Source organism: Protopterus annectens, chromosome 10.part0 (assembly GCF_019279795.1).
Source record: "Protopterus annectens isolate FY-2018-M chromosome 10.part0, PAN1.0, whole genome shotgun sequence".
NCBI lineage: Eukaryota > Metazoa > Chordata > Ceratodontiformes > Protopteridae > Protopterus > Protopterus annectens.
The window spans coordinates 621,014,480-621,041,384 of record NC_056744.1 but is presented as its reverse complement, the minus strand read 5'-3'; the positions used below and the strand labels follow the sequence as shown (position 1 = coordinate 621,041,384).

At 40.5% G+C, this 26,905-nt stretch overlaps 1 protein-coding gene across 1 annotated transcript in view; it reads right to left on the bottom strand.

Annotated features, from left to right (window-relative positions):
• Positions 1-26,905, bottom strand: part of LRP8 (LDL receptor related protein 8) — a 1,993,970-nt gene that overhangs the window by 90,116 nt on the left and 1,876,949 nt on the right. Inside the window, exon 15 of the mRNA XM_044085444.1 lies at positions 24,507-24,659. Coding sequence (XP_043941379.1) covers positions 24,507-24,659 — 153 coding nt within the window. The remainder of the gene's footprint in view (positions 1-24,506; positions 24,660-26,905) is intronic.

The following is a 26,905-nucleotide window of genomic DNA, read 5'->3' as shown; positions in this document are numbered from 1 at the left end:
AAGAAGTCAGGATAGAGAAATCCACCTCCGCAAAGAGGCCAGTCATTAGTGGAGTCCCACACGGACTGGTGCTGGTCAATCCTTTTTGGCATTTTCTTCTATGAAGTCAAGGCAAATGGCACACACCTCTGGCTGATATGCAGCAGATGACTGTAAAACAGTGTGTGTCAAATGAACCCTAAAGATTGCAGACAAACAAATGGTGCCAGAGCCATGGACTAAAACACAATGTGACAAAATGCTTAATTGTATCCTTTTGAAAGATGGCCATCCCTGCTAATTACCACATTGATAATAGACCCCAAAAAGTAGACCCAGTAATCAGGAATCTGGGAACACATTTTGACAGTAACCTGACCTTTGACCTCCACATGTCTAATGTGGTAAGAAAATCATTCTGCACTGCACAACCTATAAGTAAGGGCATGGCATCCAGACCCAAGGAGGTCACTGTTCCAATGTACTTGGCTTTCATCAGAAAAATCAGTGAGTGCAATGCACCCTTCAGAATGTATATGACCAAGCACTTGAAACAGCTTGTGAAACCTCAGTTGTTCTTCACAAAAAGAATATAGGGAGTAAAACAAGTCCTATGCAGGCCATCTCAAAACCCTATCCCTGTACTTGGTCTCTTACAGACTGCTGTGCAGTGCTATGCCTAGCCTACAAGGCATCCTTTGATCTCACACTAATGGATTTCTTGTATATCCACAAACCAGAGAGCATCAGAAATGCCCATTATTCTATGGACTTAAACCTCGTCTGGAACATAAACAGGACATACTGGAGGAACAGGCATGTGTCTCAAAGATTACCCATTCTCTGGAATCTGAAACAGGCTTCCCATCCATGTGAAGCAAAGCTTATCACTAACCATATTCAAATGTGACTTGGACCAGTGAATGGGAAATGGTCAATTTATCCAAGGCTTGTTACCTATGTCCTTTAATGGACAGAGGCAGCCTGTAAATGCTTGATGTGTACAAACCTATATCGTAACTTGTAAAATTCCTTGGGGTACTGACACAAATCAGCAATATTTTGATAAATTTGGGATGAACTTGGCTAGGTTTAAAATGGCTCGGGCTGACAGCCTAGTAACTACCCCTGAACCACATGTGACAGCACCTCAGTGCTCACCTATAACAGAAAGTAGAAAAATGTAAAAACAAAATGAAGTGCTTTTGTGTGTGTGTGGGGGTGGGGGGGATAACACCAACATGCATCCCGTACCCCTGCTTGCTATATATATATACGAACTCCTAGGTCCCCATACATTGGAGTAAAGTGATTATTTGCTTAGTGTGCAAGTTCAAAGCGCACATATATCCTACATAACACAGTGTTAGACTTAAGCACACGTGTCGTCCAGGGCTGTGGGAACAAAGTCTCATAAAGGTTGGTGTTAAGAGGAAGAATCCTGACCCTCCAAGAACATTGTTTAAAAGTACTGTTGACTGCAACATTAGAGTTTCATACTTCTTATTATGCAGACATGCATGTTAATGTAAAACCTGTTGTTATATTAATTATGTGAATTACGAGTTTTGTTTGTGTCTTTCGACTTTTTCCCGGTTAGGGGTCGCCACAGCGGAACTCCGGTCTGCTTATGATTGGCAGTAGAGTTTTAAGTGCTGGCTTGCCGGGCCTAACGCACAACCTTCAATGAAGGAATGCCCATTCACGCATGTTGTCACACAGAAGACGCTCTAACTGAGAATCGAACGGGCAACGTCTAACTGTGAGGCGACAAAGAGTAATATTTAAAAATCATCCCTGATTTAGGAATTTTATCCCACTATTACTATTTGACTTTGTCCAGAATTCTTGAACAAATAAGTTGTAGTTTAATAACATTACTAACCATTAGAATCAATGTACTGAAATATAATCAAATGCGATTTTTCTAAATGGCATGGACTCCTTGGATGTACGTTGGACTGAAGAGATGACATAGCAGCCAGCAGTAGGATGCAAAGATAGGAACTTGCTCCATTCAATCAGGGAATAATATAGAACATCTACCTTCTAGACGCCAGTGGAGTAGTATTATTGGAGTGAATCCAAGCTGCAAAATAGCATTCTTAATTAAGCATAAGGTCCATGGGCGGAATGAACCAAGATTCCTTTTTTTCATTCTCAATGCATCATTTCTAGGAGAAAGGAACTGGGGCTAAATGCCAGTCTATGCTGGACTTCATCATTTTGAGGGTTTCCTCCAAAGGAGAGGTCATTCACTGTGAAGATGCATGGAAGGTGTCATTATCTTCATCCATCTAAAAGAAAGGGCTCCTGGTACTTTAAGTCACCTTCTCATGAGAAAGAAAACTGAGAAAGAACACATAGACCATAACATGTTCACTCACAGTCAATACAGGTGAGGTTTAGAATACTATGGACAGACATCACATTTCAAGCAATAAGGCACTTGTTCTTGGGAAACACCTGGAGAAGGTGATGTGTGGATGAGAAAGAGGCCTGTACTGGGTTGCCAGGTGCTAGCTGCTGCAGCAGGGTGTTATCTGGCAGTCATGAATCCAGGCATCACCAGACATCAAATCCATTACACCATTAGACACCAAAGCCTTCTCCAACAAATATGAGCATGGGAGACACTAATGAACTCTTCTCACTCTGACCCACTGTGCCCTGCTGGACAGGGGAGGGCCTTTTGAAAAAATCCTCAGTCCCATGTGCTACCACTGAGCTGCATCCACAAGACATGAGAAACTGATCCTTGGAGGCAGACCACTTGCAGGTGAACTCTTACAATTTAGCTGAGGGAAAGGCAGTACTTATACCCCAAGATGCACTCCCCTGAGGAGCACAGCTCACATCTATTTGTGATGGGTGAAGTCCTTGTTAGTTCAATGTGAGGTTCTCAGACACACACAAATCATTAGCGCATGTTGAAAACTGGCTTACCTCTGGAAAGGTAATTTTAATGTCTGATCTTTGTTTCTTAAATCTTCTAACAGTGTCCTGGCAAGGGCCTGGTGTTGCACAAGGTACCTTATTAGCAATTCCTTTGCTGGGCACTCTCAACCTTTGCCATCTTGAAAAAGGTATGGTAAGTCAAAGTTTTCTTCCCTGTGTCTTTTTAGATGGTGAATGCTGTAGCATTTCATATCTACTTCATCTAAGAAAAAAAAAAAGACAACGCTGGTGCAAGTCTTGGCTCATTAGCTGGCAGCCACACTGACACTTGGATGGCTCCAAGCTTCTTAGGTATCAGATAAAGAAACTTCTCTGATACAAATCAGGACTGAGATCAAAAGTGTATAAGTTGCAGAAAATAACTGGCAGGCAAAGGGCTAGGTACACTCTTTAGAACTTTGCATGAGATCATTGTATACACTGATGGAGGGGGCACCCAACCTCAGTCACGGAAGCTTCGGAGAAAAACTGCAAAATGAGAGAGTAGGGATGATTATCTGAATTACAAATGGGGGTGGATTCCACTATTATCTTTAAAAAACAGAAATTATGTATTTTTAGATGACTGCAGTCTGATGCATGCATTTTAGGAAAAGGATATGAACAAAGCATAATAAAAGTATGATCAATTTCTTTTAAGATTTCTTATTTCAAAGAGCAGCATACATACAGTTTAGCTTGTAGTCAGGGCAAAAATTATTTGTTATGTACTCACCATAACTTGGCATCTGTGTTGTCCATTTTTATTCTTTCTCACCAATGGGTTCAGATCCAATCCTCGGATCCGACTTGGCCGCATACATGGGACTACAGATCCAGCTCTCAAGCTCCTCCCTCTACCCATAATGCGCTATTCCATCCCCAACACCTCAGATCAAGTTTACCGCCTAATCTTCCATTTTATAGCAGAGGTGGACATAGAAGAAAACCAAAGAATGGCAAACAAAAGGAAGAGGACAAAGTAAATTCACTCTGTAAACTTTTACTAAAAAAATACCTGATTGACTTCTTTGAATCAGTCTCCAGAGCCATGGACACAAGGGGGTAAGGTCACACAGCCTATCTAGACCTTGCCCTTTGACTTGACACCCACCCCCCCCCTCTGGAATCATAGATAAAACTTACTAAGTTGGGCAATCCCTCCCTCACCCACCCAATGGCTTAATGGCTACTTGAACACACCACTGTAAGTAGCCGACTCACTCAGAGCTCCTCCACAACAAGTGGAAGTGGAGTACCGGTTCAGTCCTAGGGGGTTTGCTATTTGTTGGCATCTACTTCTCTGAGTACAGGTCAACACTAAGGGACTCTAAGCTAAAGGTTTGAAGATGACCTGAAACTGGGAGCCATTATTGAAAATGAAAATGATGTGGATACTCATACAAAAAAGGGCCTTACAGAAACAGATGTGCAGAGTGGAGCCAGGGCTCCAAGTCAATGCAATGTTGTTGTTGTCCCTTATCCCAAAACATAAAACCATGAATTACCATACCCCATAGGGTGGCAATTACACTAAACAGGTGTGTGATAAGAGACTTAGGGACACAGTGGAGATTGCTTAGGACCTTTACCTTCCCACATCGCCACACAACAGTCAGGAGGAAACTATGGCACACACACAATCTCGAAGGGCTTTTCATCCAGAAAAAAGGGCAGGGCATCCCATTGTGAACTCATCCCTCATTGTACCCATTATTAGATAGAACACCCATTTTGGTATGTACCTCTCAAGACTCAAGACATAAACAATAAATGGAATACCTCCTAAAAAGAATAACAAGAAGAAATACATCCCAAGAAAAAGAAAGCCTTTAAAAACTCTTAGTAACTTCAGACTCCTACTCTCTCTATCATTACCTGCGTCATACTTATTCCAGCGCTGTGTAACATACAACAGGATGTGCTACCAAGCCCTGTATCTTAAAAGAAATCCCAAGAAAATAGAAATACACGCCTCTGGATTCCAAAACCTCAAAAAACAATAAACAAAACAGACTGGACATGCTGGAGGGATAGGTTCTGACCCAGAGACCCATGGGACTCTGGGATAGAGATTGCAGAGACCAGAAAGGCAGAGTGCCTCTTGAACCTCTTTCAAGAGGAACCCTTCACCCCAGGGGGAGAAGGAGGCAATTCCCCCAGGATCAGTCAGTGGAATAGTTAAGGAAGGAAGTGTATAGGCAGGTAAATAAATGAGGAAAGAAATAGCATGGGTTTGTTGCTGAATAGAATGCACAACAAACATGAAATGCTTTTCGTCTTGTTAAATACAAAGACTTCTTCAGATGCAAGTAAAACCTGTCTTAAAACATTTTAAATAGATGAATACATTGTCATGTGATCCCAACCCACCCAGTGAAATCCAATTAAGGATCTATGCATGTTTTACACTTAAAGACATTAGTCCTATTTTACACTTTAGTGCCATTGATTCTTTCAGCAATGAAGAATACATCCTACCCACCCCACGTATTGTACCATACAATGACTAGTATGTTCCCTTTAAGCAACAATTACTATCAAGGACACAAAAGAAGTAGAAAAAATGAAAACAATACAAGGAAAATAAAATAACATTCTCATTCTAAATAGAAAACAAGTAGTCTATGTTACAATAAGGAATCATGCTATTTACAATAAAACAATCAAGAACAACTTTAACTTGAAGTATGCACCAGTTAAGTGATGACCTTATCACTCCCATCACTTGATCACAACTCATACGTGGTTAATACTGCAGTCATCTGTGCAAAGTTTTAAGTTTTAAAATACTAGAAATCGTACATGTTTCATTCAATCCTGGGAAATTGTATGCATTCATCTACTTCATCTTTTCCTGATTTCTATCACTTTTTCCACCCCCTTTCCTAGTTGCTAAACTTCCTGGGTCCTCTCACTCCCCTTCTCATCTCTTCTCCCTCCTTCATACTATTTTTCTATCTCTTTTAGCTCCCCCACTCCACCATCCTTTGCTCCTGTTAACTTCCTTACCACCATCTACTTACCTGTGACCACTTTCTCTGCTTCAGGCATCGCATCCTCTCTGATTGTCTCTGTAAACTTTTTAGCTGCTGTGACCCACTCCGCTCCCCTACCCTACCCCCAATTCCCACCCACCCCCAGTGATCCTAACCTTATACTTCTGTAACCACACCCCCTCTATATAACACCCTATCCCTTACCTCTTCTACTTAGCCCCACCCCCTACCTCTACAAGTTCTTAATAATTATTTACCTCATCAGGTACAATCTCTTCAGCACTTTTATTAATATTATATAGCCTCTCTCCTTCCATTTCACCTTTATATAGCCCCTCTCTTACCATTCACCTTTATTTCAATCTATTGCTCACCACTTTTATCTACTCCTTAGCCTCTTACAACACACTCTTCCTCCCCCATCCTCTCTTTACTTACCTAACTTCTCCCCTCAACATACCCTAACACCTTATCTACACATCACTATGACCCCATCACACAAGGATACATACACAAACCTACTACTCCTAACTACTACTCTTGCTTGTCTTACTATACCATATACATTAACCTTCTTTGAACATGTTGACTTTCCTGGACAACACCACCCCTACCAGCAAACCCTACCCATCTCCCATAAAAATGTACTCAGCCACAGTAACAGCCTCCACCTCTATCTATATACTTCCTAAGTATCATAGATGTACCCATTTGGCTTACTTCCATATCAGAAAAACCCTAAACAATCACTATAAACTTCTTAAGTCTATTCAACTTCCTCAAAAACACCCACTACTAGACATAGCTCTCAACCTTCCATCTCCAAAATGAGGAACACTCGCCTTCATAATGTGGAACAAATGGGCAAAATGTGGAACACATACTAATGGCTTACTAACAACTTCAGCTAGGAAGGTCATAGGATAGTTAAAATATGCTGGTTTTACTTATAAAGAAGATCCTTTAATGAATTAATATGATTAATTTCTATTTACCATGGATTTCACTTAAAAAATTGAACCTGAACTTTTTAAGACCCCAAATGAGGTACATTCCTCATAATGAGGTACACTTGAGAGGTATGCTACTAGATGGTGATGTTCATCCAAACCCTGGCCCTCATACTGTTATTCCCACTAACCACCACAACCCAACCCCTCCTACTATCACTCTCTCTAATAGATCATCTAACTCCCTTTTGATAGCTCACCTTAACATCCGCAGCATCAACAATAAAATTTCCCACTTACATGCACTCTTAGATGTGCACTCATTCGATATTCTCTGTATTACAGAGACATGGCTAAAGCCCTCAACTCTGGACCAGGCGATTACCCCTCCAGATATAATATCCTGAGATGTGACTGCAATAATAAAAAGGGCAGAGGAGTAGCCATTTTATACAAATCTGAACTCCAAATCTTAACTCTCAATATGCCCCTACCCTCAGATACAAATGCTGAAACCCTCAGTATAAAACTCTAAATTAACAACTCAAAATCTAGCTATATAATTTGCACATATCTCCCCCCTGGAAATAATATCAGCACTCTGGAAAATATTCTTAGTTACCTCTCTACAAACCTACCTCAGGAAACCATTGTCTTAGGCAACTTTAATATAGACTGGGCAACCTGTAATTCCCTTAATCCTACCAATCACATAAATCTTCACGGTTTCTCTCAAATAATAACCACTCCTACTAGAATCCATAAGCCAAGCAGTAAGGAATCCACACTTGTCTGGATACTACTCAACAGCCATGTTGATACTTATAAACCAGGAACCCTTCCTGATGACATTAGTGACCATATGCCAACCTATATTATTAAACAAAAAGTTCATAGCCCTAACACTAATATTTTTAAAACCTCCCATTCCAAACAATACTTTAACCCAGTCAGTTTCCAAAATGAACTAAAAGCATGTGACTGGTCACCTTTGCTTCATCTTCAACTTGATGAAGCAGTGACCTATTTCAATACCAGATTCCTTCAAATCCTAGATTTCCATGCCCCATATCACACTTCCCGAATAAGGACCAAAACCGCCCCCTGGCTCTCAAAACTAACCAAACAAAAGATCCTCCTCAGAAATAAAATCTGGGCCAAATGGAGAGCCACAAAAAAACATCAGATCACCTCCACTTCAAACAATTAAGAAATGCCACCAAAAAACAAATTCTCCAAGACAAAAAAGACTATTACCTTCACCTCCAACAAACCCACCAACAAAAACCACAAAGATTCTGGTCAGGCATAAACAATCTTCTTAAGCCAGGCCACTCTACAACTCCTGCCCCCTCAGGTTTCAACCATAATAATGCCAACCAGATTCCAGATGCCTTTAATAACTACTTTACCAAAGCCATTCTAACCCTAGCTAATACTTTGCCACCTGTCACCTCTTCCCAGTTAGATACCACTAATACTCCATCTCCTACCTTTCATATAAAACCAGTACCCACATCCTTCATATGCAACCTCCTCTTAAAACTTAAGCCCTGCACCCCTTCTGCTGATTGTCTTCCTGCTGAATTCCTGCAAACTGCAGCTAAAGCCATTGCCTATCCCATCTCCATATGTATAAATAGAACAATCTCAGAAAGCAAAATCCCATCCATATGGAAAGTATCACATATCATCCCTCTACACAAAGGTGCCCCCATCTACTGAACTTTCCAACTTTCGCCCCATTGCCTTACTCTCTCCAATAGCTAAAATAATGGAGAAATGCATTCACAGACAACTACTTGACCACCTTCTCCAGAATAACGTACTTGCAAGCTGCCAACATGGTTTTAGACCATTCCATAGCACAACAACTGCCCTGCTATCCTTCTCTGACACCACAAACAAAAACCAAAACAATAACACTTTTTCATCTACACTTTTTATTGACCTTTCAAAGGCCTTCGATATGGTGAATCACAACTTGCTTATTGACATACTAAAGGTCCAATCACTTGATGCACAGGCATTACAATGGTTTAAATCCTATCTGGAAAACCGACATCAAGCCGTACTCTGGGATAATAATCTTTCCACACCACTCCCTGTGAACATAGGAGTACCTCAAGGCTCTATTTTAGGTCCTCTTCTCTTCTCTTTATTTATAAATAACCTACACACCACAATTCCACAAGCCACCTGCATACAATATGCAGACGATTCTACCTTAATTTGTTCAGCCAAGTCCATAACCTCTCTCCAGTCAATCACCCAATCCGTATTTAACAGTGCTGAAAACTGGTTCTTGCAACATGGTCTCCTACTGAACCCCAAAAAAACTAAATTATTGCTCTTTGCTCCTACTCTTAAGTCATCTCAACTGTACTTCACTGTAACCTCTAACAATGGTACCAACATATCCCCTGACACTACTACCAGTCTACTGGGAGTAACAATTGATAACCACCTTAGCTATGATCACCATATTAACTCTACAATAAAGTCTGTTAACAAAAAACTTGGCACCCTTTGTAGAATCAAACCCTTATTAACCCCTTCTGCCAGGATAACCATTTCCCAGACCCATCTGATTTCTACCCTATTCTATGCCTCTGCAATATATACCAATATTCCTAAAAGCAACCTCTCCAAACTCTCAGCATGTTACAATAACATAGCCAGATTTGCCACTGGCACCCCCTTTAGAACCCATCACTGTCACATCATCAAACAACTGGGATGGTTAGAACTGCAGAACCAACTGCTTTGCCAACAACTTGTCATCTCCCATAAGATTCTCTATCATCCTAACAATACCCCAATCCTCAATAATCTGATCACCCCCTACAAAAATCTTACTACACTTCGATCAGCTAATAAGCTACTAGTTTCCACTATTAAATCCAACAACATAGCAGGGGACTCTCTTTTCTCCAACACAATAGGAAAAAGTTGGAACCAGCTTCCTAATGAACTTACCACCCTCACTTCCACTCTTCTTTTCAAAACGCTACTTAAAGAATACCTTAAAACTCACTGGCTCTGTCCCTGCTCTAACCCTGACTAACACCTCCTTCCCCTTGCTGCTCTCTCTATTCTCCTGATCTACTGCACTATGAGTCCTTGTGGTAATGAAAGTATATTAGTCAATAATTTTATTAATTGTTATCTCTCAAATGCTCACTAAATGTATTTTGTTTTAGTATATCCTACTATACTGCTTTGTTTCAAGTCTAACTGAACCTCAGTTATAAACCATCTACTGTATTTCTGTCAGCTATTACTATATATAATATCGATTGTCTGTGCCTTTGGTTGAAGCTTTTCTCCCCGGGCCTCTACTGAAAATGGACATATATCCAGCTAGACTAGCCCGGTCAACAAATGTAAAATAAATAAATAAAATAAAAATTCGTCAAAATCTGCCAATATAACTCTCTTGCTTTTAATAGTAATGTACAAGGACCCCCTCTTGGGTCCTGGGGTATTTGGTTGATGACCATGTATCCAAAATTGTATGTGTTGTGTTTGTTTACATGTTTGGCTAGTGTATTGTCCAGTTTACTTTTGCCTATGGCATACTGATGTCCATAAATGAGTTCCTTGAACTTACGTTCAGTTTTGCCAATATAGTAAACTGGACAAACCTTGCATCTAGCCAAATAAATGATCATCCGAGAATTACAGTCAAACCTGTAGTTGACTTTGTATCTGATGTTCCTTACAGTAAAATTGTTTGTTGTATCCACCACTTTACACTGTGAACACATGCCACACCTAAACATACCTACATTTATTGACCCTTCTCTCATTTTGTTTTCCAGTAAGCTTTTCAAATTTGATCCTTTACGGAAAACAACTCTAGGGTGTGGGCCTAAAATTTCACCAAGTGATGGATTGTTGTTTATTAACTCCCAGTTCTTCTTTACTATACTCAAAAAACTGTGTGTTTCACATGAAAATGTGGTGACCAGGCTCAAATGAAAATTAGTTTTATTTGTTGTAGTAGGTGCAGCCGATTCCCTAACCTCCATGTCGTTCTGTACCTCAGAAGAATTACCTGGCAACTGTAATAACGGTTGGTATAATCCTATGTCTCTTTTATAGGTGACCATGTATGAGGTCATTGACTAAGTTGTTTGGATATCCCCTAATTGTGAACATACTTTTCAGAAGTTGACATTCATTGTTGAAAGAAGCAATGGCACTAAAGTGTAAAATAGAACTGATGTCTTTAAGTGTAAAACATGCATAGATCCTTAATTGGATTTCACTGGGTGGGTTGGGATCACATGACAATGTATTCATCTATTTAAAATGTTTTAAGACAGGTTTTACTTGCATCTGAAGAAGTCTTTGTATTTAACAAGACGAAAAGCGCTTCATGTTTATTGTGTATTTTTTTAGTAAAAGTTTACAGAGTGAATTTACTTTGTCCTCTGCCTTTTGTTTGCCATTCTTTGGTTTTTGGACTTTTGAGAAGTTTGTTTGTTTGCCTATTTTTCATAGACAGAAGAAAGACAGGGCTCTAACCAAGAACTGAATAGTTCCAATACAGTCTATCAGGTACTTCCAGAAGTGACATGGACGGGAAGGATGGGAGGGAAGGTGAGGAAGAATGAAAATGGACAACACAGATGTCAAGTTATGGTAAGTACATAACTAATAAATCTGATGTTGTCATTTTCATTCTTCCTCACCAATGGGACAGAGTCTCCAGCTACGTAACCCTCAGGAGGCACTCATGGAAGGACCTGCCGGAGCACTGTTGAACCAAAAGAAGCTCTGCTTCCAGAAATTATGTCTAATTTGTAATGTGTAACAAAGGTATGAGTCTTTGACCAAGTAGCTGCAGCACAAATGTCATCAATGGAGGTCCATGACCAAAAGGTAGATGAAGTTGCCATGGACAGAGTAGAATGAGCTGGAGGAGGTTGTGGCAAATTTATTCCTTTTTGAGACTAAATTAATGAAATGCAATCAGTAATCCACTTGGCTAGAGTGACTTTAGATACTACCTGACCCAAGCAATTTGGGGAAAAGGATACCTCAGAGTTCCTGTTTTGTTCTCTGAAAATAAAAAGTTAGTTGCCTGTGCACATCAAGGAGATAAAGCATGGATTCCCCTTTATTCATAAAATTTTGAAGGAAGACTGGTAATTTTATGCAATGACTGATGTTATTTTCAGATGCTGCCTTAGGAAGAAAAGAAGGGTTAGTCTGCAGGGACAACTTGTCTTTATGGAAAATAATATAAGGAGGTTTTGCTGATAGGGCCTGGAGCTTAGCAATTCTTTTAGCTGAAGTAATAGCTACTAAAAAAATCGATTTCCAAGAATGATACTTCAGATCACATTTGTCTGCTGGTTCAAAGGGCTTCCGATATAAACCCTGAAGGATCACAGTAAGGTCCCAAGGAGGAAAAGGGTCCCTTTTCAGATGTCTGAAAAGAAAAATGCCTTTTATGAAGGCCTTATACAATCTGGATGAAGCCAGGGAAAAAGACTTGTTTCCAGGATGGAAATTAGAAATTGCTGTCAACTGAAGTTTAGTCATAGAGAAACTGGCTCCTTCTTTAACGAGAGTTATTAGAAGAAGAAGAATTGCCGAAGTTGGTGCTGAAAAAGGGTCAATATTCTTGTTATAAGCCCAAATAGCAATTTTTTTCCATTTGCCTTTGTAGACTTTCTTGGAGGCCAAGATAATATTGCGAACTGGGGAAGAAAGCCTGGACTGTTTAACTATTACTGGAAGTGGAGAAACCATGAAATTAGCTTGAGGGCATGGAGATTGGGGTGCTGAGTTCTCAATGGGTGAGACAGGAGATCCTAAGTGGGTTTCAGTATCCATGGAGGATATCGCAAGTGTGATTGTAGGAAGGAGAACCATACCTGCTGAGGCCGGAAGGGGGCAATGAGGATGATTGAGCTCTTCAGCCTGCTTGCTTTCTGTAAGAACTTTGGAATGAGAGGATGATGAGGGTAGGCATACAGGAGAAGCGGGGGCCAATCATGAATCAGAGCATCTCTCTGCGACTCTCCCAGATGGGGGATGAGATCAAAGTACTTGCTGCACTTGTTGAGGGGTGACGCAAATAGGTCACAGCAAGGATGGCCCCAGTGGCTGAAGATTTATTTATTTATTTATTGCATTTGTTGACCGGGAAAGTCCACTGGGCCTAGGAAGAGCCCACTTTCAGGGGAGCCCCGGGGAGAAAAGCTCCACAGTAATACATACATAAGTAACAGAACAATGTTGATACATACAAAAGTAAAAAATAAAGCTGAAAGATAGGACAATGTCATTCCATTAATTACATACAAAAATCCTTAACTATATGCAAGAGTAAAATTGTGTTAACGTGTAGGATCAAGTGTTATGGGCAGTAGTGTGACATAGGAGGAAAAGTAGTGGTAGAAGTGGCAATAATGTATTACAGTCAGCTATAGATGTGAAAGTTGAGTTCTAAGGTGAGCAGAGTTGACTTCAGGGTAGAAATCTGGTGAAAGGTCAGAGTTAGTCAAGGTGACAGAAATGAGTCCAAAAGATTCAGAGGAGAAGAGGGGAGTGAGAAGGAAATCAGGTGCTGGGGTTATTTGGTGGGGTGCAGGAGCATAGCCAGTGAGAGGAAAAATGTAGAGTAAAAAAAAGATCATATTCGCTACTGATTGATTGTTGACCAATGGATCTGCTGAGCCCATTTGCTAGCAAGCTGGTTTTCTCTGGAATGTATGTTGCAATGAGAAAGTGGTCTGAAGTGATCACCCATTCCCAAACCCTCATGGCCTCTCTGTACAGTGGATAAGATCGGATTCCTCCTTGCTTGTTGTACCAGACTACTGACCTGTTGTTTGTTTGAATTGCAATAGTCCCCAGAGGGAGAATGTCTTGAAATGCTTGCAACACTAGAAGGACTGCTCTCATCTCTAGGACACTGATATGCAACTTGGTTTCCAGAGGGGACAACATGCCTTGGACCATCTTTCCCAAGAAATGCCCCCCACCCCAGTTGGGAAGCGTCCATGGTCAATGTAGCAACTGGGGGCAGAAGGATGAATGGTGTGCCCAGAAAAAGACTGTCGGACTGAATCCACCAACAAATAAGATGTTTGCAGACTGGAGTGAGTCTTATGGGAAACGATAGGAGCTGATAAAGAAGGGACTACTGTACTGCCAAAGTTCTTTGAAGAATTTGCATAAAAATGCATGCTAGAGGGACCAGAAGTATGGCAGCTGACAATGATCCCAAAGCTTGTAGTACTAATCTTGCTGGAGGAAAAGGGTGAGAAAGTGTAGACTGAACCTGATGCCTCGAAGATGTGATGCTATGGAGAGGTAAAGAAGCCACCTGAATTGTAGTATTCAAAAGAGTCCTTATGAATTCCAGGTTCTGTACTGAGATTAAACTTGACTTGGCATGGTTTATAGAGATCCCTAAAGTGTTGAAAACCTGGAGCAAGTAGTCCCTGGCTTGTAGAAGTTGATGTTTAGATTGGACAGTGAGGAGCCAATTGTCGAGATATGTAAATACCTGGAATCCCTTGAGTCTCAAGTGAGCTGCCACGACTGTTATGCATTTGGTAAACACCCTAGGGACTGTGGTGAGTCTAAAGGGCAGTGATCTAAATTGGTAATGATTGGCTCCCAGCTGAAAGCATAAATGTCTGCTGGATTGCCCGTCTATTTTTATGTGATAGTCTGCATCCCGGAGATCAAGAGAGCACATCCAATCATCCTTGTACAGAACAAGCAGAATGGACTGAACAGTGACCATGCGGAATTTTGCTTTTTTTACATACTAGTTCAGCTTGCTTAGATACAAAATGGGTCTCAGGTCCCCTGTTTTCTTTGGCACTAAAAAGAAGTAAGAGTAAGTTCTGAATCCCATCTGGTCGGGTGGGACCTCTTGGATGATTCTTTTCAGTAGCAGCTTTTGTATTTCTTGTGTTGCAACCTTCCTCTGACTGGGTGGAATGTTGGGAAGTTTCCTCTTTTGAGCAGGAGGAAGAAGGGAAAATGGTATGTAGTAACCTCTGGATAGGATTCTTAGCACCCATGAATCTTTTGTGATGTCTGTCCAGGCATCTAGGTACAAAGACAAATGACCCTCAACTGCCTCCAGAGTTGGAAAGTCGGGCACCATTTCAGGAGCACTGGTACGGCCTATCGGAGAAAGAATCTCTAAAGCCCTGGTTCTATGGGCCCCCTCTGCCTCTAAGGGGACGTCTACCATTAAGAATTCCTCTTCTGCCTCTGGAGGAATTATCCCTACACGAATCCTGGAAAGGTCCCTGAGATGTCTGGAACCACATCTTCTTACTACCTCAGTGGTTTCTAGGAAGGTCTGTTGAGGGGCAGAAAACTTGATTCCTAGTGCAGACAGAGTCTTTCCCTCTTGTTCTCTGTGGGTAAGTGCATCTTTAACTGATGGCCCGAGCAAGGAAGTGCCATCAAAGTGGGCATTGACTAAGGATGTCTTGAAGGAATCTGTAAAATCTGTAAAATCACATAGCCGCATCCAGGCATGTCTCCTTATGGCTATACCTGAACCGTCTGCTCATGAGGTACTTTCTGGTGCATGGGAGATCAGTTTCATTGACACATTTGAAATGGACAGAAGATTTGCCAGTTGAGAGGAAGTCTTACTGAAATCCTCAGCAGACATGGACTCCGAGAGAGTATTTGATAACTCCTTAGTCAAATCTCTCTGTAGCCGAGTGAAATGTGCCAAGTACATTAGAGACCTCAGTGTGAAAGTATCTGAGGGGAACACTCACTTTCCAAATCTGTCCATCGTTCTGCACTCTCTGTTCGGTGGATGGACAGAGGAGCTTGCTCAGGTAGCTCCTTCTTGGTGGCTGCCACCACCACTATAGCATCAACTGTACTCTCTTGCTCCAGTGTGGTCTATCAGCAGGAGAGGCCAGAATTTTGTCCAGGTGCTTGGGAATAGATTTGACAATGTCTGGCTCCTTCCAAGCCCAGTGGGAAACTAAGTCAATCAGTTCATCTGCTAGGGGAGTCACCCAAGACATAGGGGGTCAAGAACTGAAAGCCTCCAGAAACACTGATTCTTCAGGAGAAGGAGATTGGAAAGATCATCTACCCTTCTGTTTCAGGATCTCAAGGATATCTCCAAAGGAGATGTCATCAGGTGGTGATCTGGGGGATCCCTCTCTCTCATCAAAATCAGTGTCTTCTGCAAGAGATTCCATGGGTGAGTCTATGTGCCTCCTCATACAAGTCCTCTTCCAAGGAATCTCCTCTGTGGGATGTTTGGGAGAGGTATCAGAAGATGGGAGAAATTCCTCTAGAGGAACTGTACGGAGACTTCCTAGAATGGGCTGCCACTGTGGGACAGGTCTAATGGGTTCAGAGCTCAGAATCAAAGATGGAAGATGGGTAGGATCTGAGACAAGAGGAGATAGTTCCCTGTGAAGTGAGAAAGCCTTTTCCACCCCTTGAAGGCTAAAGGACCCAAGTAAACCTCTCACCCTCCTTGGAGCCAAAGCCTCCAAAGAAATAGGTCAGGGCCACCCCCAGATCTGAGCCTCAATGGGAGAGTTGGATTCGAGCTGTCCAGTGCCAAAGCTCTGAGAGGAAACAACAGATCTGACAAAATCAGAGCTGAACCTAAACCCTTGGATCTGGCACTGACCTCTCAGATCTGAGCCCCCTCTGATCCGAAGGTATTGGAGCAAAACCAGTCAGGGACACAGAGTCAAGAAAGGTACTTTCCTCAGATCCAATGCTGAACCTCTCAGGGATTTCATATCCTGGGATTCTGAAACCACTGGTGGGATTGGAGAAGGAGAGAAAAATGGCCTTAGTAAGTGCACTCATTGATCCAGGAGGGGATGGAGCTGGCAGAACCAACATCTGGATTTGAGCCCTGAGAAATTTCCACATTATCCTATCCACATCTACCTTTGAAAAACTCCTAGATCTAGAAAACACTGTGGAAGAGGATCTGGAGTGTTTCTTTGGAGTCTGGAAAATCTGGCCTGCCAAAGAAGGAGACACCGGGCTTAATGGCATACTCCGGAGTATGGCTCTTGCGGGCAGAGTTAGAACTCGGAACCAAGGGCTTGAGATCCAATGAGGAGGTAGAAGGAAGTGGAGAAATCACTGAAACTGCAGGATATGATAGTCGTTTAGGATCCAAAGGAAAGATCCCAGATCTGAGATCTGAAATGGTCAGATCTGAGATTTTTCAGATCTTCTTCAACAGCTACGATGAAGCTCAAGGAGGCTTTGGTGAAGACCTATTTTTGGTTTCCAAAGGAAACAGATTTTCCTGGTTTGGTGGGGGTTTGAGCCCCAGGAGAAGCAGGCAAAAGATCTCTAAGTATTAGTTTATTGTGCATGTTGGCTATTGCGCTGAAGTGCATTTCTTGAACCCTGTAGGATTCACAGACATAACTAACTACAGGAAAAAAACAAACCCACCAGACAACCTTATAAACCAAAGCAAGATTTTATGTTTTAGGAGACCAACAACAGAGTAAGCCCAAAGAAAAAAGAATAAATAATACCAACAAAGGTAAGTTATAACTACCTAAAAAGGTAACTAAAATATACCAACAATGGTATTTGACAGATACTACTGAAGTAGAAGAGTAAAGATACAGAACAATATAAACAGTAAGTCCTAACCAAGTTAGCTCCTAATGCCAGCAAAAGCTAAGAGGGAGGAAAAAGGGTATAGCAGGAAGAGAAAAAGGACTATCCAAGGATTTCTGACTCAAAAAACAATCACTTACAGCTTGAGAGTGGAACCTACGTCTAACCACAATGGCGGCAAATAAGATCTGAGGTGTTGGGAACAGAACAGAACAGAACATTATGGGTAGAGAGAGGAGATTGAGAGCTGGATCCAGAGTCAAGCGTATGCGGCCGAGTTGGAGCTGAGGATCGGATATGACCCCATTGGTGAGGAAGAATGAAAAGGACAACATCAGATCTTGGGTATTGCAAAAAAGTACACTGGTTTAAAGAAGCTACATATTATGTATCACTAAAACAGTAACAGCAAATTTCAGAAACTGAAGTTTAAAGTTTCAAGTGCTGAATGCCTTGCAAAAATACTGACACAGTTTATCTTTTCAGAATAATAAGAAAAACTAATACAAAGCTGCAAGTCTCACAACTAAAAAGGCAAACTAATAATAAACAGGAAAGTTTACTGGCTATGAAAGTGATCTTCTTCTTCTTTCGGCTTTTTCCCGGTTAGGGGTCTCCACAGAGGATCACATGTAGCTCATGATGGGAAGTGGAGTTCTACGGTGTCGAGGTGCCAGCCCGGCGCCCAACCTTCCACAGAAGGCACACATATGCACACACTCACACCTAGGGCCAATTTAGAGTGTCCAATCCACCTACAGCATGTCTTTGGGATGTGGGAGGAAACCGGAGCACCCGGAGGAAACCCATGCGACCACAGGGAGGACATACAGACTCCGCACATAAGGCACTCCAGCCAAGGATCGAACCGGAGATATGAAATTGATCTACTGGGTAGGAATCAGCCTACAAACCAAAATGTTCACAGCTCATCTACTCTGCAACACCAAAGGGGGTGTTTTGACACCCTGCTTATTTTTTATGAAACAGGCAAGCAGAAAACATCACTCAGTCTTGATAGGATTCACGTTTATATATTTGTGCACTATTTATACTCCATGGAAGATTTTTTGGGGCTTTTTATTAACTATTACTAATACAAAGGTTTAATGCAAGATCAGCCAAAAGGCTAATAATTTAATAGCAGATGCCCAAAATTAACTAGATGATCACCCTTCCTGGTGTTTTGTCTGCCACATGGGGTTGTTATGTTATTTTTGTTTATTTATTATACATTTGTTTACTGGGGAGGTCTGACTGGACAGAGCTGTCCATTTTCAGCAGAGGCCCGAGGAGAAAAGCACCAGAACAATTGCTAACATACTATAAATAAAATATTTACATGAGCATTGCGGTTTAGACATACAGTTAGAAAATATAGCAGATAACGTATGATTACATAAGATATTTTGCGAAGAAGTGGGATTGTCAGAGAGATGAAGAAAGTAGACAAGAATATAAGGAGATGAGGTGCATGGCAGAGAGAGAGGTAGCGAAGGCTAAGGATAAGGTGTATGGAGAGTTGTATGAAAGGTTGGACACTAAGGAGGGAGAAAAGGACTTGTACCGATTGGCTAGACAGAGGGAACGAGCTAGAAGGATGTGCAGCAGGTAAGGGTGATAAAGGATAATGAGGGAAACGTACTCACAAGTGAGGAGAGTGTGTTGAGCAGATGGAAAGAGTACTTTGAGGGGCTGATGAATGAAGAGAATGAGAGGGAGAGAAGGTTGGATGATGTAGGGATAGTGAATCATGAAGTGCAGTGGATTAGCAAGGAGGAAGTAAGGATAGCTATGAAGAGGATGAAGAATGGAAAGGCTGTTGGTCCACATGACATACCTGTGGAAGCATGGAGGTGTTTAGGTGAAATGGCAGTGGTGTTTTTAACTAGATTGCTTAATGAAATCTTGGAAAGTGAGAGGATGCCTGTGGAATGGAGAAAAAGTGTTTTGGTACCGATTTTTAAGAATAAGGGTGATGTGCAGAGCTGTAGTAACTACACAGGGATTAAATTGATCAGTCACAGCATGAAGTTATGGGAAAGAGTAGTGGAAGCGAGGTTAAGAAGGGAGGTGATGATTAGTGATCAGCAGTATGGTTTCATGCCAGGAAAGAGCACTACAGATGCGATGTTTGCTCAGAGTGTTGATGGAGAAGTACAGAGAAAATCAGAAGGAGTAGCATTGTGTCTTTGTGGACTTAGAGAAAGCATATGACAGGGTGCCTAGAGAGGAGTTGTGGTACTGTATGAGGAAGTTGGGAGTGTCAGAGAAGTACGTAAGAGTGGTACTGGATATGTACAAGGGTAGTGTGACAGCGGTGAGGTCTGCAGTGGGAGTGACAGATGCATTTAAGGTGGAGGTGGGATTACATCAAGGATCAGCTCTGAGCCCTTTCTTATTTGCAATGGTGATGGACAGGCTGACAGATGAGATCAGACAGGAGTCCCCGTGGACTATGATGTTTGCAGATAGCATTGTGATCTGTAGTGAGAGTAGGGAACAGGTGAAGGAGACCCTGGAGAGGTGGAGATATGCTCGAGAGAGAAGAGGAATGAAGGTCAGCAGGACTACGACAGAATATATGTGTGTAAATGAGAGGGAGGATAGAAGGATGGTGAAGATGCAGGGAGTAGAGGTGGCGAAGGCGGATGAGTTTAAATACTTGGGATCAACAGTTCAGAGTAATGGTGAGTGTGGAAGAGAGGTGAAGAAGAGAGTACAGGCAGAATGGAGTGGGTGGAGAAGAGTGTCAGGAGTGATTTGTGACAGACGAGTACCAGTAAGAGTGAAAGGGAGGGTCAACAAGAGGGTAGTGAGACCAGCTATGTTATATGGGTTGGAGACAATGGCATCGACAAAAAGGCAGGAGTCAGAGCTTGACATGGCAGAGTTGAAGATGTTAAGATTTGCACTGGGTGTGACAAGGATGGACAGGATTAGGAATACGTATATTAGAGGGTCAGCCCAGGTTGGAAGGTTTAGAGACAAAGCCAGAGAGGCAAGATTACGTTGGTTTGGACATGTGCTGAGGAGGGATGCAGAGTATACTGGGAAAAAGATGCAAAGGATGAAGCTGCCAGGTAACAGGAAAAGAGGAAGGCCTAAGATAAGGTTTATGGATGTGGTGAGAGAGGACATGCAGGTGGTTGGTGTGACAGAGCAAGATGCAGAGGACAGGAAGAAATGGAAACAGTTGATCCACTGTGGCGACCCCTAACGGGAGCAGCCGAAAGAAGAAGACATAAGATATTTCCATAAGCATAAAGATTTAGACATGCAATTAAAAGTATAGCAGGTAGTAACATATGATGGTTGTTCATACAGTATGTTTAGTAGAGATAATCTTGAAGATAAGACAAGAAAGGAAAACTAAAAAATACTAGCCAGATAATCTTGAAAATGCAATGAAGATAAGATAAGAAGAAGTAAGGAAAAAATAAAAATATATGCATACTGGGCATGCATGGAGAGTTAAAGCCCTTTCAAAATGTTTATTTGTATCAGTCAGTTGTTTCTCACCATCTGAAGTGTCAGCTGCTCAAGTAAGTAACCACTGATGGCTTAATGGAATCTAATATGCTTGTACAATACCAGCCTGACTCCAAACTTTCTACAGTGGGAAACCAACTCTATATATATATATTTAATATTTATAATGTAAAAATTCCTGTTCTAACACTGTTTTATACTGTTCATAGAACAAGACACTTTTGCAAAATATTCCCCAGAATACACTTCTGTTGCTTGGTTGTCATTTCCATGAAAAGAAAAACAAGAAAATTCTTTACCCTGAACCATGACAGACTTGCTAATTCAGTGCTGAAAGTTTTGAATATTTGTGTAAATACTAACATTCTGATGGCTGACAAGCTACATTATTCAAAATCTGTGCAGAGTAAAAACATTAATTTATACATTCATTTTATTTGTCATGAAAGGAGAAACTGCCATGTAAACCTAAAGTTATTTACATGACAGAATAAACGATACACAAGGTTCATGCTGACAATGCATGAAAGCAACTATTTAAAAATATACATTCATTTCAAATATCAGTAAGAATAAACTCTAGAATTAAACAAAGAAAAATGGAATTTATCAGATAAATTCCAGAACCTGCAACAACCTGGGCTTGCAAAGCTAGCTACAGTTGAATACCACAGTTATAATTTTGCTGAGACCCATTGTGCTTTAAGCAAACACACACATAGAAAACTAAGGGATGCTGATAAATTATATTCTCACATTCTAAATGTTGTCCTTAAGAAAGTACAGCTGTGTAAGGAACTTACAACAACAGCAGATGTTCGAATGGGATCACTCACGGCATTTGCGAACTGTACTTCAAGCAACGGGGTGTTGAACCCTCCCATCTCCCTGGCAAAGGGGTGTTGAACCCTCCCATCTCCCTGGCTGGGCTAACTCCTTCTTCCAAAAAACTTTGGCACATGTCCTGTATAAAAAGGAAGCATCTTTTGACATCCTCAGTTCTTTCTTGAGATCCGCTCTATACTTGGTACAATGTGTGCGACCTTGGAGCAGAACAGTTAAGGCTCTGGTGGACTAGTGAATGGGATCTGGTGCTCTCACTGTCGTGGCCCTGGTTTGATACCCTTTTATGGAATTATAATTGATTTTTAGTCTGGCAATTATCGTACAGGACTAAGGCTAGATGCTATTAATGAATAGGAATCAAGCAGAGTGGTCTGCGGACCTAAATAATAAAAGCAGGCGATAAAAAGTTCCACAAACGTGAGTTTTAGGCAGCTACCAGCGGCAAACATAGAGATATACGATAAATATCCCACAAACGTGGATGTTTAAAGCAGCAAACAGCAGCAAACATAAATGTTGAGGGCAGCAAACAGCAACTTCAAGGAGACACAAAATAGCCTTAATATCCAGAATTTATTGTAAGCGCTTTCACCTTTCGGCTTCTTCAGACATTCACAAAAAAGGATGAGAGACATCAATTTAAATACTGCATGAATGCATTTCATTGGTGAAACAGGTTAATACGTCATTTGATCAAAATATATAATTAAATTAAATCATATACCTGTTTCATTCAATACTATTCTAACTTAAAATCTTATACATAGGATCTATGCCTGTAAAAATACACAGATATATATATACACACACACATACAAATTACATATAAAAAATAATAACTGCGTATATGAAAAAATTACATATATAAAAAATTGCATATATGAAAAATAAAAAAATAAAAATAAAAATAAAGATAAGCACGTGTAAAAAACTACATAAAACCAACTACTGCATATGAATATAAAAATATTGAAAATGATGAATAAATTACTGAATGCTTCAACTTGATACTTTAAGCCTTCTCTTTTTCAAGACAGGTTTAAGGGAAGCCTTATCATTAAGTCCAGGTTCTCTATCAGCTTGACATCTAATGATCGTAGTAGTAGTAGTTGGTTTTATGTAGTTTTTTACACATGTGGTTATCTTTATTTTTATTTTTTATTTTTCATATATGCAATTTTTTATATATGTAACTTTTTCATATACGCAGTTATTATTTTTTATATGTAATTTGTATGTGTGTGTGTATATATATATCTGTGTATTTTTACAGGCATAGATCCTATGTATAAGATTTTAAGTTAGAATAGTATTGAATGAAACAGGTATATGATTTAATTTAATTATATATTTTGATCAAATGTGTTTCACCAATGAAATGCATTCATGCAGTATTTAAATTGATGTCTCTCATCCTTTTTGTGAATGTCTGAAGAAGTCGAAAAAGTGAAAAGCGCTACAATAAATTTGGATATTAAGGCTATTGTGTCTCCTTGAAGTTGCTGTTTGCTGCCCTCAACATTTATGTTTGCTGCTGTTTGCTGCTTTAAACATCCACGCTTAGGATATTTATCGATATCTCTATGTTTGCCGCTGGTATTTATCGCCTGCTTTTATTATTTAGGTCCGCAGACCACTCTGCTTGATTCCTGTGGATGTTCGAATTGTCACTGTGGATTATTTAGTTAATTGTATCCACAGGTTTCGTGTGGTACCTGTTAATTTTAGATGCTATTAATGAGCTACTTCATGTGGTGCAGGGTTTGAGTCCCTCAACCTTCATTTGTCTGTGATGTGACCTTGAGCAAGTCACTTCATCAGACAGTACTTAGAGAAAATTGGAAATTTAGGCTAGGCTCCTTAATTCATTTCTTTAACATTTGTTTACCAGGAAAGTCTGACTTGGAACAAAGCCAATTTTCAGCAGAAGCCCAGGGAGAAACGCTCCAGACCCATGACTTTGAAATTATCAAAGACATGCAAATTATTTGAAATGTCAAATTATCTGAAATTATAATTATCTACTGGGGTGCATGCTTTGTAACTACCTATGAATTTATGCACCTACTTCATTGAGGAAATCCTTTATTTTCTACTTATTAGAGTTGAGAGTTGATATGTCTGCGTATTTTTGGGTTGCTGACCTTGACCCAGACAGAGCAGTTGTAGTGCCTGTACCCAAATCAAAGCTGTAGTTACTTCTACACACCAGCCTACTACTATAAGTAGGACAGCATAGCATGGCCAAGGATAATCAGATCTCACCCCTCATATGTATGTACTGCTCTACAATAAATGAATAAGTTGCAATCTACAACGAATGAACTGAAACAGTTTCCTAACAAAACATTCTTGGAAGATGGAAATGTATGCAAAGCAGCTTGTTTAATGACATTTTTTACAGCAATACATTTTTTTAGGGAAAACATCATCACAGTTTTTGTAAGAAGCCATTTTCCTCCACATGCAGCCACATTGCAGCCTGAACCAAGTGGCTCTTCAAGCACCTGACAAATCTACAAAATGTCGAAAACAAGCCACTACAATGAAACAATGGCCAACAGTTTCATAGCAGTACAGTGTAATTTGGCTCACTGTAATTCAAGGGGATCCCCAGGCACTACTCTTAATTGTACACAGATCCCTACTGACTTCAAATATTTAAATCCTGTATCCTTACCTGGCTCACAGTGTCTCATGTCAGAAGCCAGATGCATAGATTCAGGGCAGGCACATGTATATTTTGGTGAATGCCCAGTGATATTTGGAGCTCGAAGGCACAGGTACTCGCAGCCACCATTGGGTAATAAGCCATGGTTACAGTAGTTCTCCGCTGTCAAACACAGAAGTTTTAAGCAGGTAAGAGTGATTTTTAGGAAAGAAAGTACAAGCTGATCGCAAACATGAATATTGTTTGAAAAAAATCAATAAGTAAATTCAAAAATGAGAATAAAATACATCTGTCATCTGTGCTGCTGCTTGTTCTAACTTTAGCCTAAATGTCTGCATGACCCCCATTACTAATAAGCTACCAGCTACCATCTTAATCACATTTGCTCATTATGATTAGTGTAAAATCAAATAAAACATGTACTTAAAACACATTAAAACACATTTAAGCATTCCATTTGAATTTTCAGGAATATTGCGCTAGGACTGTAAAAGAGTACACAAGATAAAAAGAGGCAGTAAGACAACTACACAAACATAAAACAGCAGCAATGTGAACACCAGTGCAGTTTCTTCCATTGTTCAGAAAGGTGTAGAGTTTTAAAATTAACACTAAAACACTGATGGACAGGGGTCTATATTAGATTGTCGAAACGGCATTACAGCGAATGCCGTTTTGACGACACAGAGAAATCTAAAACAGCGAAATTTTCCTAGTGAAAAAAGATCAGTTGACCAATAATACACAACAGACTAGTTAAAACATTACAAAGTGGGGGCTTTGCTCCCCACACCCCTCAATGTGGGGGCTGTGCCCCCACACCCCCCTTACTAAATATACCAACTTTGAGATCGCACTACAGTGGGGTAAAGGGCAATGTCATGGCTCAGGCCAAGTAATTTTTTTCCCTAGGAAAAAAAATCGCTGATCTGACCGTTCGCTGTTTTCAGATTTCTCTGTTTATGTGTCGTTGAAACGGCATTCACTGTACTGCCACTTCGACAATCTAATATAGACCCATGGACAGTACTTAGTCTGCACTACAGTAATGACCTATAATCTACTCACTTTTCCAGCCACAACTCAAAACACAACTCTATGCGATCTCTGGCAACATTACTTAAACTCTCTCCATCCTCTCACTACTCCACTTACTCATATTTCTCCACAATCCAATACATTCAGTGTTACACTACCCACCCTCTTCTTGACAATTCTTGGAGTTTTGTAAGTTATATATGCTGTATATGTTGGATATAGTCTCTTCCACTATGTATTATGTTCTCCCCTCCTTAAATATTTTGAGTACTGCAATGCCTTCTTTTTTAATTGTATTAATTTGTACTGCACTAATCTATCATGAACATTTATCTCTTTGTACAGTGATGTTTTACAACAGTACCTCCTCAGCCGTTTTGTCCCGGAATGGGTATGGCCATAGTGATCGACATGCCTAATGGCCGTGATGTAGCATGCAGATGATGCATGATTAAAATGTCATGCAGATTTGCCTGTGACATCACAAGTAGTTTACCTGCTTCCTCAAAGTAGTGCGATCTCGGAGTTGGTATATCTGTATTTATATACAGGGGGGCTGCCCCCCTGCAAAAAGCACAGGGAAAAAAATAATATTTGTGAGCTATATGGATAACTGGATGCCTTTGTCACAAACTCTTGAAGCCAGACGTTTAAAACATCAGATTCAAATTATGTTATGTTTATTCATTTTAACAATGATATTCAAACAGTAATGAGAAAATCAAATAGAACTTCAATAATAGACTGTTAGGAAGTAACAATGTTTAAAACAAATATAACAGTGTAGAAAAAGATAAAAAGTACAAAATAATACACTATAAGCAGTTCCTCTTATAAAAGATAATTAAAGTAAAAGATTCTATTTTGCCAGCAAGGTTAATTTCACTTTTAATACTGTTTATCGCATGCCGGTAATAACAAATGAATGTTCATGTGGACTTCCTCACCATCATGTGGGCAGCCTGTTGGGAGGGCCTTGCTAGTGCACATCGGGGGGGGGGGCTACTTGTAAAACAATGCTCTTTGTACTTTTGCAATGTATCCCAGGTTGAGACTGAAGTTGGTCAGGTGTGATCAGTGCTCTACCCTGGTTAACAAATTCAAACAAAAACGAAACAAACAAACATGGCTCCATAACTAAAACACAAGACACGTACACTAAATTAGTCTGATGTGATTAGTTTGACCTGCCAGAGAGAGACCTTTACATTTCACTCCTCCCATAACTTTTGCCAGTACATCAGCCAGCTGTGCCCCATACTATAGGTTCCTGTAATAAAATTCTGTATGAACAACTACTTTGTATCAGGCATAATAAGGGTTAAACTATCTTGTGTGCAAAGAAAGAATTTCTAAAAGAACTGTTTGAC